This window comes from Pleurodeles waltl, chromosome 3_2 (assembly GCF_031143425.1).
Source record: "Pleurodeles waltl isolate 20211129_DDA chromosome 3_2, aPleWal1.hap1.20221129, whole genome shotgun sequence".
Taxonomy (NCBI): Eukaryota; Metazoa; Chordata; class Amphibia; order Caudata; family Salamandridae; genus Pleurodeles; species Pleurodeles waltl.
The window spans coordinates 130458710-130471595 of NC_090441.1; the positions used below are offsets into that span (position 1 = coordinate 130458710).

General features: G+C 45.6%; 1 protein-coding gene across 4 annotated transcripts in view; it reads left to right on the forward strand.

Moving 5' to 3' along the window:
* Positions 1–11463, forward strand: part of LOC138286583 (Na(+)/citrate cotransporter-like) — a 285677-nt gene extending 274214 nt beyond the window's left edge. For all 4 annotated transcript variants that reach the window (XM_069226982.1, XM_069226984.1, XM_069226985.1 and 1 more), the window contains one exon: positions 1534–11463. In XM_069226982.1, the coding sequence (XP_069083083.1) occupies positions 1534–1662 (129 nt within the window). In that variant the 3' untranslated portion in view covers positions 1663–11463. The remainder of the gene's footprint in view (positions 1–1533) is intronic.
* The last annotated feature ends 1423 nt before the right edge of the window (positions 11464–12886 follow it).

Consider the following 12886-nt stretch of genomic DNA (forward strand, 5'->3'; position numbering starts at 1 on the left):
CAGAAAATACATAGAGGTACAAAAATCAAATAGGTTGTTACATCTTAGAGCCTCCCAAAAACACCCACTGGCCCAACACCCTTCATGTTATTAAAATGCGTGTCTTCAAATAGCACCAGAGGTCGAAAATATGTTTTTAGAAATTCGCTCCACTGCCATGCATCTATTTGTCCCAGAGCACTATATAGGTCCCCTTTTAGCTACTAATTCCTGAAAATAATCAAATATGTGTATGGGAATGTTGTATGTGTATGCAGGTCTAATTGTTTTGTATGCATGTGTGTGAGAAATGTGTATACAGTTCTAACTGTACATAGCCTGTATGTGAGAACTCACCATTATCCGAAATTTCCTATTTATCTTGACACTGTGGGAAGAAGTGAACTGGCACTTACACTACAGGCCACTGTGTATTGTCACTGACACTGGAGGCCACTGTGTGTTATCACTTACACTGAAGACCACTGTGTATTGTTACTAACACTGAAGGCTACTGTGTATTGTCACTGTGACTGGGGGGCACTGTGTATTTACACTTACAATGGAGACTACTGTGTATAGTCACTGGCACCGGAGACCACTGTGTATTGTCACTGTGACTGGAGGCCACTGTGTGTTATCACTTACACTGAAGGCCACTGTGTATTGCCACTAACACTGAAGGCTACTGTGTATTGTCACTGTGACTGGGGGGCACTGTGTATTGTCACTTACAATGAAGACTACTGTGTAAAGTCACTGGCACTGGAGCCCACTGTGTATTGTCACTGTGACGGGAGGCCACTGTGTGTTATCAATTACAGTGTAGGCCACTGTGTATTTTCACTGGGGCACTGTGTATTGTCACTGGGGCACTGTGTATTGTCACTTACAATAGAGGCCACTGTGTATTGTCACTGGCATTGAGACCCTTGTGCAGGCCAGTGTCTATCCTCACTGAGGCTGGAGGCCACTGTGTATTGTCACTGTCACTAGGGCACTGTGTATTGTCACTTACCGTAGATGCTACTGTATTTTGACACTGGCACTGGAGGCGAGTGTGTACCGTCACTGACACTGGAATCCACTACATATTGTCACTGGCATCAGAGACTCCTGTGTATTTTTAGTGACTCTGTAGACCTTGGTTGCATTGTCCTAGCCCTTTGGTAATAAAGAATTCATCAGCAGTGGCTATTTCTTTCACTACTGAGTGTTCTGCACAGACCGTAGGGCATATTTATGAAATAGCCACCGTGCTGCGCTGTGCTGCGTGATAGGGAAAGGGCAGGAATGTGCCATACTCAACAATATACAGCGCATTCCTATCTTTTCCCAGCAGTGGCGCACAATGTGCTGTCTTGCGGCAATGCAGGCACCCTTGCACCATGGTAAATCGCATTTTAAGGGTTGTGTCGCTTTTGCACCCTATTGATGGTGCAAAGTCGAGACAACCCTTTCATAAATATGGCCCCATTTCTTTCTTCTTTGCTTTTTGTACTGACCTGCTCTGACAGCTCTTTGAAGACTCACTATTGTGTATTTCTTTTGCAGGTTAAAACTGGAATAATGATGAATGTAATTGGCGTGCTCTGCTCTGCTTTGGCCATCAACACCTGGGGGCAGTCATTGTTCTTACTGGATACTTTCCCAACTTGGGCCAATGCTACCACTGGAAAATGAACTGTGCGGCGAAGGACAGGACATGCTCTCCCTCCTCCTATTGTATGGATTGCGCAAAGCGAGCTCCCAACAGGGAGATCAAAGATGTGCCTGGATTCACCCTAAAAATGAACTGTTGTCAGAGACATACCTAAAAACAAAAAATGCAAAGATCTTCTCTGAGTGTGGATGGCTCGATGTGATCTTGGAGCTATGCGCAGTCAGTCCACACTCACCCGGGCACTTGGCCTGCCAGTATTTGCACATCTAACAAGACACTAACCAAGACCCTTTAAGAATGTCTGGTGACATCTTTATGGCCTTGTACTTCATATTGTAATATAAAAGTGGAACATACATTCATATGTACAGAAAAAAATGATTTTCACAGGCCTGAGCAGGCAGCATTGTTTTATTTAAATGTGTTTTTTTTATTTGTACAGGACTGGTGGCAGAGAACTTTGCCTCAATTGGTGCTTTTGCCAACCTAAGGTTTTACGTTACAACACCACTCTTCATGCACCGTGTCAAATCATTGAGCAAAGCCTTGGATTAGACAGTAGATGGGACAGCAACCAACCCATGTTTGCCAACCCCTTCTTAAATAATTGAAATAGTTTGTTAATAAAGCTGCTATAGGGTGGGTAGGCTGGCAAGGTCTGTTCTGTGTTAGAGATTTGTTCACATTTTAGTGATTCGTTCATGACCAGCAGAAGTTGTGGGAAGATAGTGGTTAAGTTATTCCCAACTGGTGGCTTGTTGGTGGTCTGTGTGCAAACAGTTAGGTGGATGCTGTTCAACCCCTGGTAAATGACTGTTAACCCCAAGACTTATTGCCATCACCATCTCCTGACTACAGGATCCACAGTGGGGATCCTCAATGTATAAAGAAAGTCTAATGTGAAGAGGAAGTCTTTGCTTCCCATGTGCGGTTGAGTATGTGGCCCTGAAAGGCAAAACTTTATCTGTATGGTGTATGTGAGCTAATCATGAATACCATGTTTAAGAGAATATCTTTGCACTTCTTACACAAGATTTAAAATTCACATAGCACCTTTTAGGAAAATCCAAAAATGTATTTGGACAAGGAAAGTTTGTATAGATATGTTTTTCAGAGTTTCACACATAGAAATATTGATTGTCTTAGATACAGTGCTAACGTAGAGAAAATGTCAAGGTTTAACCAGCAACGCACAAGAATACTTTTTTATTTCTTTGTGCAGTCCAGGAATATATGGTGTGTTCTTCGATTTCAGTGACCACCAAAGCCTGTCTTTTGCTGGCTCTATCAATTTCAAGGGGCTGCCTTAGTGTGAATGAGAAACCACAGCAGTCACCAGTATGTCTTATCTTGTACCAGTATTTAATCAAAGCCATCCATTATCACTAAAGTTGGCAGACATCACCACACATATGTGACACTGTCTGATTCCAGTTGAATTTACAGCCAGCAATCTATGGATCCCAGATCGTGAATGTTACCTGTGCTTTCCTTTGCTGACACTGATCCTTTCGACCTTCTTTGTTGAATCAGAAACTGGTGCCTTTTCCAGTGCGGAGCTACTGACTCAGATATATCCCTCAATGAGTATCGAGGCCAGTCTGCCTTACATCATCTGCGTTCCCCAGCACTTTTATCCCAGCATCTGATGAGGACTGGAACATATTGGCCCATATTTATACTATTTTTATGCCTCATTTGACGCAAAAACGGAGCAAACTTGCAAAATACAATTGTATTTTGCAAGTTTGCGCCGCTGTTGCGTCAGAAAATGCAGCAAATGCGGCGCTAAAAAACCATAAATATGGGCCATTATCTTCAAGATTATGGGGGTCATTACAACCCTGGCGGAAGGCAGAGAACCAACGGTAAGACCGCCAACAGGCTGACGGTCTTACTCTGTGGAATTATGACCATGGCGGTTACCACCATGGTCATCCGCTGGTTCTCCGTTCCGCCCGCCAGGGCGGAGACGACCGCCGGGCTGGAGACCTGGGTCTCCAGCCTGGCGGCTGTCACTATACTGCATTTGGACTGTATTTGGACCCGGCTTACCGCCGTGGATTTCCAGCGGTTTGAACCGCCATGAAATCCATGGCGGTAAGCACTATCAGTGAATTCCTTCCCTGGCACTGACAGGGGTCTCCCCCACCCCCACCCCGAATCCCTCCCCTACCCCCCCCACCACCCCTGCCAACCCCCAAAGGTGGCAGGTCGCCCCTCCCCACCCCGACCCCCAACATCACTTCACCCATACCCACACGACATGCACGCAGGCACCACCTACATACTTACACGCACACACGCCGACATACATGCCTACATCCACACACACAGTCATATACGCACACCCACATTCAAACATACACGCACACATCCATACAGACATACACGCACTCATTCCCATACACACAACACCCCGCAGGCATACACGCACTCACACACCCCCTCTACATACACACATGCACACCTCCATGCACCCACACAACATCCCCCTACCCATTTCCCCTCACGGACGATCGACTTACCTGGTCCGACGATCCTCCAGGAGGGGACGGGAGCCATGGGGGCAGCTCCGCCGACACCACACCGCCAACAGAACACCGCCACGGCGAATCACAGGACGTGATTCGCTGGGCGGTGTTCTGTTGGCGTGGCGGTGGAGGTGGAGCAACCGCCACTTCCCCGCCACCCGCCAGTATGGCTGTTGGCGGCTCTCCGTCCGTAAAAGGACGGAGAGCTGCCAAAGGTCATAATAGGCCGAGCATCAAACCGCCACCAATGGCGGTCTTCCGCACGGCGGTCCCTCGGCGGTCTTCAAAAAAGACTGCCGAGGACCAAATGACCCCCTATGTGTTAGGACAGGAAATGGTTTCTAATACTGACATTATCTAAGAATTTTCCTTCACTGACATATTTATTTTTGGACCCTTTCAAGTATATGTACTTTAACTATTTCCAGTGCAATTCCAAGGCATCGACCCTGAGCACTCCAGTAGCCCTCTCCATCTTTTGAGGTACACAAAGGCCAAGCGTTGTAGCAAGCCTGGTTGCAAGGGAAACATCCAAAACTGCATCATAAAAACAACTGCAGAGGAGGGCTTTAGCCCAGCCTAGGCTGCGTGTGCACTGTAATGTCCCACCAGTGATGTAACTGGTGGGACAATCTAGGAGAACCATCCAGTGAGGGGTCAGCTGAGTATTCCCCCGAGAGAATGGTAGCATAGTGGTGCACCCCTGCACCATGTAATAGCTAATTAATAAATGACATGGGCAGTTGGACATAGCTGGCAGACTATGCCTGATGACTACTGCACCAGAGTTCAATCTACACATCTTGTGTGCTGTGTATTTATTTCCAGGCCCATATTGTCCATTGTGTTGGTGCCCTATTAGCAACACAGACAGCTGACATTACACTGGCGACGAGGGTCGGTTCCGATCACCCTCGCTCAATCATACTGCCTTTGGTGCTCACATGGGCAGCGGCCGCACTCTGCCATTCCAAGTGCGGTGCTCAGGCCACATGTGACCTCAGATGGTACTCATCCCAGACTTGTGTGTTCCTATAACACATACTACAAGTATCTGGCTAATCCCTGGCAGATACCCTCACCATGGGACAGTCAAAAGAACTGTCTAAAGCCTGTGGGTCTCATATGGAAGTGGCGTTACAGGGAGCTGTGAAAACAGAACCAGTGAATGTAGTTACACCCAAAAGAGGGCTTGGCAAGCCTAAGAAGACAACAACATGTCCTCAAACATGTGGCTACTGTGGGGGACCAACATACCAGTCAGCAGACTGCCCAGCAAGAGGCAACCAATGTGCTATGAGTGGAAAGTTCAACTTTGTGCAGAGGTTCGCCAATCGAGTGGGAACCGAACTCCATGATAAACTGTCAACACATTGCCAGAAGCACCAACAACTACCAGCGATATGGATGATGATTAAAAGGCAGAACGCACTATATGCTCTGTTTTCACAGTAGGTACCACTGGCAAAACTCACAATCACCTCCCAAAATGCCAGATCCAATTTGGAGGAAACAGTATTACCACTATTGTGGACACCGGCACCTCCATCGGCATCATGTCAGCGATGACATTCACCGACATCACTCCTGCTTCACCCCTACAAGCTGCGAGTGTCATAGTCTTTGTATATGGACAAGACAATCTCCTCTGAACCTGAGGGAAATTACAAATGCCAATCACTCACAGATCACACACAGTAAACGTCTATGTAGCGGAAGAAGTCCACAACATGTTGCTGAGGCCTTCAGGATCATCATCTTCACCTTTAGTGTCCACCTGGAGAGTGTATCCCAAATACTAGCAGAGTTCCCCGCCATATTTGAAGAGATTTGGTGCCTCAAAGGGAAGGCAGTGAAAGCTCCACATCGATCACTCAATCCAGCCTGTGGCACTACCTCATTAATACATAGCTTTCCATCTCAGGCAGCAAGTAGAAACACAATTAGATAAACTGGAAGCAGCAGGAATAATAGAGAAAATGTCAGGCCCCAACCAATGGGTATCACCCATTGTCGTCACTCGAAAACCAAAACAGTCAGCTGAGGTCCGCATCTGTGTCGACATCCGGCTCTCCAACATTGCAATTAAAAGAAAACAACACCTAACGCCCGCCATCGGCAACATGATTGGTGAGCTAAGTGGAACATGCTGGTATTTTAAAAGTAGAACTGAAGTTGGGCTATCACCAACTGACTTTAAACAAAGAATTGCAATATATCACCACATTCTGCACCCATGTAGGCTTGCAGAGATACAAGAGACTCAAGTTTGGAATCTCAAGTGTTGCAAAAGTATTTCAGAACACTACTCAAGAGCTGTTGGCAGGACTACCATGAGTAATTATTGTCAGTGATGATATTCTAATATCCGTCCCGAACACAATGCCAGGCTCAGAGGAGTCGTTCAAAGATTACAAGACTCTAGACACAATTCTTTGGATACACTTTCTCCGCCGACGGAGTGATGCCAAACCCCGAAAAGTTGAAAGCCATTAAAGAAGCATCACTGCCGTCGACAGTGTCAGAAGTGCGCAACTTCCTCGGGGTGGTAAACCACTGCAGCCACTTCATTAAAGATCTGATGTCACTGATCCTACCACTCCGAGACTTGACAAAGACTGCCACCCCGTGGGCATGAGATGAAGAACAAAAAAGACCCTTCAGGACTATCAAAGATGCATTAACATCAAGCACAACACTAGTCTACTATGACCCGAGCAAGGAGGCCACTGTTGCCGTAGATGCCAGCCCAAAAGGGCTAGGAGCCATATTGATGCAGAGACCTGAAGGTGGCGAGTGGGCCCCGGTAGCAAACGCCAGCAGATCCCTGACCCCAACAGAGCAAGGTACTCACAAATCGAAAAAGAGGAGATTGCAATCCATTGGGGCTGCCGTCACTTTCCTCTATATATCTACGGAGGTTACTTTGTGGTTACTACAGACCATAAACAACTCATTCCCCTCTTCAGAGGGAAAGCATCAAAACCACCACTGCATATAGAAAAGTGGCTGCTGCAGCAACAGGAGTACAACTGTGGTGAAGTACAATATCAACCATGGACTGCCAACCCGGCTGACTACCTTTCAAGACACCCATGAGCAGCAACACCTGAATAAGCTGAGGAAGCAGACAAGACAGAGGAGTATGTCGGTACATAACTGACCAGTACTGCCCCATACCCATGTCTCTGGAAGCCATCACTCAAGCCACAACTCAAGAGAAATGTCTCCAGAAAGTGCTACAAGCAATACAAACAGGACAATGGCACACTCTCAAGACACACTGGACCCAACGCACACCTGAGGTGCAACACATCATAGACAGCCTTCACCATGTATGATACAAACTGGATGCTGACTCAAGCAGTTGCCTTCTTCGTGGTCACCAACTTGTTATCCCGAGAAGCCTAGCCAACCAAGCAGTGTGTATGGTGCACGCAGGTCACCAAGGGATCGTCAAAACAAAGAGTCATCTCTGTGCTATATGGTTTCCGTTGATGGATGAGCTAGTGGAGACAGTGGTGCGATCATGCCCATGGTGCCAAGCGTCAGGAGGACCCTCCCCACCTCCTCCAGTATTGACGGAACACTGACCTCAGCAACAATGGATGAGGGCAAGTCTTGATTTTGGCAGCCTCCCCGATGACAGATACATGCCCGTCCTCATCAATGACTACTTCAAATATCCGGAAGTAGAAACCATTGACTCTCAAAGTGCACACAATGTGTAACCCAAACTAGAGAAAATTATGGCAACTTATGGCCTGCTATAAGAACTAAGGACTGACTATCGCCCGCCATTTCAAGGCCAAGAGATAAAGGCATACTTGACATCCCTCAACATCTCACACAGGAAAGTCACACCTAGATGGCCTCAAGCCAATGGAGAATTGGAGAGGTACATGTAAACACCAGAAAAAGTCATCCGAATCGCATAAGCCAACCAACAACCCTCATTACTCCACCAATCAAGCACCTGGTCATCTCCTTACGGAGCGCATTACCAAAGACTCCATACCACATCATCACGAGTGGCCCCAGCACTCTCCGATGATCAAGGAACCTGGAGAAAATGCTAAACCACCAACAACAGAGCTTGTCAACACTAAAAGAGCAAAGGAATCTGCCCTAAAGGATGGAGACAGAGTACTACCAGGGAGCAAATTTCGCCCCCCTTTGAGCCACTCCCGTGGGTTATCACCCACCATCAAGGCACCAAAATAACAGCCAGAAGGGAAAATTAAGTAATCTCAAGAAACGTTTCCCACATTTCATTCACCACCAAGAGACACCAGAAGTGAAAAAAAGGCCTGATGAGACTATCAATGACCCCGGCAGTGCATCAACAGATGACGAGAGGTCCAAAGAGGGTGTGACTCTCGACATTACATGCACTGCTTTCCTAGGAATGCAGGGCTTTCAGGACGTTCTTAAGGGCTATAAGAGGAAATTCACAATTATTTGCCATAGACTTAAAGAATAATAGTGTTTTTGAGTCTTAGGTTCATCTTCACTACTTTGTAAGCAGGCCTTTGTGTTTACAGTACTACAAAACTATTGAAATATTACAATGCTAATCCGGGGTTCCCAGGGATCGGATAGTGTCAGCTGTACTTCATCTACCACTAGGAAAGGAGAACGTCCCTTATCTCTTCATCAACAGCTCCCTCTCATTTGAACTCTACAGACAAACATTGATGAAAGGAGCAAGAAGGACCCACCAGCCCCTATAGCAGAAGCTAGATGAGAACCCTCAAGGGGCTCAGCTGGTTGTCCCTCAAGCTGTCCTGCACTCTGAGGTGTGATGGATACGTGCAGCGAGGGGGTAGGAAAACATAGGAAAATGTTTACCTTTAGAAATGCTAATAAGGTGAACATCAACAACTGTTGTGAAGTTTCCCTAAGCCAGCATGGAAGCAGCCCCAAACCCTCAATGTATCCTGGTCTTCTCTATCTGAGAGTACAAGTCAGTGAATAGCCATTAATCCCCTGGTAGTCTGCCTTGTCATGGGTGTCTGCAGAAATGTTTTCAGGGGGGGTGTCCCCGACTGTTTTGCGGTGGCATAATGCTGCCATGTGCCAATGCACATCTCCTTGCACCATAGTGCAAGGGTATGAGCGTGATGTCAAGCATAGATGTACTGGAAGGGAACTTCTGGACAAAAGGAAATTGGAGAATCACAGAGTTTTCGGGAAAGCTATCACAAAACTTAGGCCCATATTTATGGAAGGTTTGTGTATTCTTAGCGCCATTTATTTTGGCGCTAAAGCAGCGCTAACCTAAATCCATATTTACAATTTGATGTTAGACCCATCTAGGGTCAAAGTTATGGAGTTAGCGCCATTTTTAGGACGCGCCAATCCACCTTGCGTCAATGAGATGCAAGGTAGGCGTTCCCTTCCTGAAAATGACACTAGCCCCCCATATTTAACACCCGATGTAGAAACGATGCGCAACTGGGAGACGGGCCTAAATAATGATGCTAAAACTGTTTGACCAGGGGTTAGAGTGCAGGTAGGCCCATTTCCATGGTAAAACACCATGGAGTGGGCACAAAGATGCCCACCCCAACTCCCAGCAACACCACCACCCACACCACATGGACACTACAGGAGCAGGGAGCCCATCCCAGGTAAGTTGCAAGGAAGTGTTTGTGTATGTGTGTGGTGTGCCATTAGGGGCCACTTACGCGGGGCCCCCTGCCTGGCACTGGGTATGTAGGTCTTGTCCAGGGGACACTGGTGCCCTGTGGTAGGCATTGTGATAGGGGTAATGACTCCTGTCTATACTAAGACAGGAGTCATTTTTTGGCTGCTTGTGCGTCAAAAAATGACACTAGGTTGACTAGGGGCAGATATTTTGCTGCTAACCAGCCTACCGTCATTTCTGACCCACTAGCGACATTTCCCCTAACGCCATCCCTCACCGGCTAGCATATTTTTTTGAAGAGAAAAGATATGGCGCAAGGATGGCGTTAGCTGGCGTTAAAAAAATGACGCACAACTGCGTTAGCGCAGTTGTGCACCATTTTCCATAAACATGGGCCTTAATTTCCTGAGGCCCAAAGTTTAAGCTTGATGTCTTAACATAAGGAAGCTGTCAGAGTGGTTTTTAAGTAAATAAATAAATAAGAACAAAATAGATGTTCTTATCATAGGATGAATATTAGAAACCTTCACTGGTATGTCTGTAACACATTACTGTGCAAAATGTATGAAAAAGACTACTTGACCTTCTTAACCACTGTTGCAGCACAAACTAGCAAGATATGAACATATGACTCCCATTAAAGCCCCAGAAAGCGGTGACACAGAAATTACATATATTGTTCACATCATATACATCAAATGCATGTTTTGCATGTTTCAGTCAAATATATCAAACCACCTCAATCACTTATTCATGTGTGACCCCACACATGCTTGTCTTTGTACCTATTAGCACTCCAATATCCAGCATTCAGTTCACTCACAATCATGCATGAATACCCCCTCCTTTAGGTTGATGTTTTTCTGCATTCATTGTGTTGGTGACTGTGTGTGTGTCTGCATGTGTGTTGTCACTGTGAGTATGTAAGTGGCCCTGGGTTAGAGTGGACTTGATGCATGAATGCTTGTATTCATATTGGTCTCTTTGGGCATAGACTTTTGTCGGCATGTGGCATTGGTATATAAATGGGTGCATCTGCTGTGTACCTTATTGTGCATGCACTATGCAAAGAACAACCCCCTTGGATTTGTCAGTGCTTGATCAAAGTTGTTAGGAAGGTCTGTGTCTTGTCAAAAGGTCCTACAAGGCTGGAATATAAATTAACAAGGGAGTCTGGTGACTTACAACATATGGGTTAATATATCTGAGCAAATATTCTTTATTATCTCACAAGCTCGTAAATACCCTGATTTGTATATTGATGACTTGAACATTTCTGGGGATGCTATCACCTATATGATAACCGTAAGTGTTGGACCCAAAATTATAATCAGCTGCATTGTACACAAAGTCAACGTGACCCGTCTGCATCCAGTATATTCTATGTTGCACTGTCAAATGAGTTAAGGGAGAGGACAACCTGCTGCCAGTACAACTGATAGCCACTGCATTTCATCTATTATATCTGCCCAGAGCACTGACCATTCATCTGCAGCACATGTACTTGACAACCTGTTCGTAGGAAGACATCTTCTGTTTGTGATGAGTTCTCATTTGATCCCGTTGTAAATCATTGCTCAGTAATCCTGAAGATAATTGACTTTAACATTATTTTTAAATAAACATTTGCCCTCGAATTGTTGTCAAATCATGTTTTGGTATAGTAAAATGCAGTGTGCTGCCTCAGTTTTGCATCTTTTGTTGCTTTTGTACACTGGCACTCCCAGGTACATCCTTGTGTCTCAGGTATGGTCAATCAGTTATCAACAGTACTGGGCTGCTCCTGTCCAGAAGGAGCACCTATAAGAAACACTGGATTAAACAGAGCGCTTGTGAACCAGAAATGCTGCTGTTGGGGGCATTGGGTTCCAAATGTTACCATCTAACTAAATTCTAAAGCACAAATCGTAACATGCACTATAAATATCCACTTAAGGCCAGGTGGATGCAAACTTTCGCCATTAGTATAAGGAAAATTTCTCTCTGGTGTTGGTAGGAAAGTCATCGATTGGGGATCATCTGCTGATGCCTTCAGCATCCTTTGCTGAAAGATCTCAGAGCTTGGCCGCGCTCGCTGGACAGTGCCCCCCCAGTGCATACGCGTGGCTCTCTAATGAGCTCCAGATTCTAACTGGTTTAAATGTCCCACAGTTGGGAAGGTTTGCTTGGCCAGAGCAATGTGAAATATTTTTTCACAGCAACTCAGTAAACGTCAGAAAAGCAAGAATTTAAAGAAAAACAAAAAACTGAAATACTTATTTTATCAACCCCCTTTGTGTGATCCTTTTGTGTATGATGAGGTTGGTCGATGGTGCTTGTCCTCCATCTGAAAATTTCTTTTCCGACCCCCACAAAATTGCCCTTGTAAGAAACTGGATTATATCTGGAGCGAGTGACTACCCACCTCAAGGAATAATCACAACCCTTGTGATTGTGAACCCTCAATGTCACTAAACTAACTTGAACTCAACCGCTTGGTAGAAAAGTCACATAGCAAACAAGCTTAACATAGGGCACTGTGTAAAGTGTTTATGCAGTATGAAAACAGTAATCAAGTCAAAATGCACAACAATAAAAATCCCAAGCCTAATTAGAAAAACAGAGTAAACGTTCATAAACAAAATGGCAATAAACGTTTGAAAATCCAGCAAGGGGAACCAGAGATATAAATATCTAAAGTGGTAAGTAGGAATAGCACCAAGAAGCATGAAATGCAAATTATTGTCAATTGCCATGGTAGACTGGGACTTAGGCATAATTTGATGCTGACCACGATGGAGCGTGGATCTGATCCACAAACCAGAATCATCCTGGTTAAAGATTTTACCTTCTGACTTTAGTGTTTTAAGGTCCAATCAATCGGTGGAGCACACTTCTAAAGCCACCCAAGACATCAGGGGAACTCACAAGGTGTCAGGTAGAGGTCAACAGCAGGGTCCGGTTCTAGTTCAGTTGCAACTGATCATCTGGGCAGTTGCAGGAAAGGCCTTTTGAAGCCTATTGTATTTCTGTAGCTTGAGCAGGAGGTCAAACTTATGATCCTTTGAATCCACGTCTTTG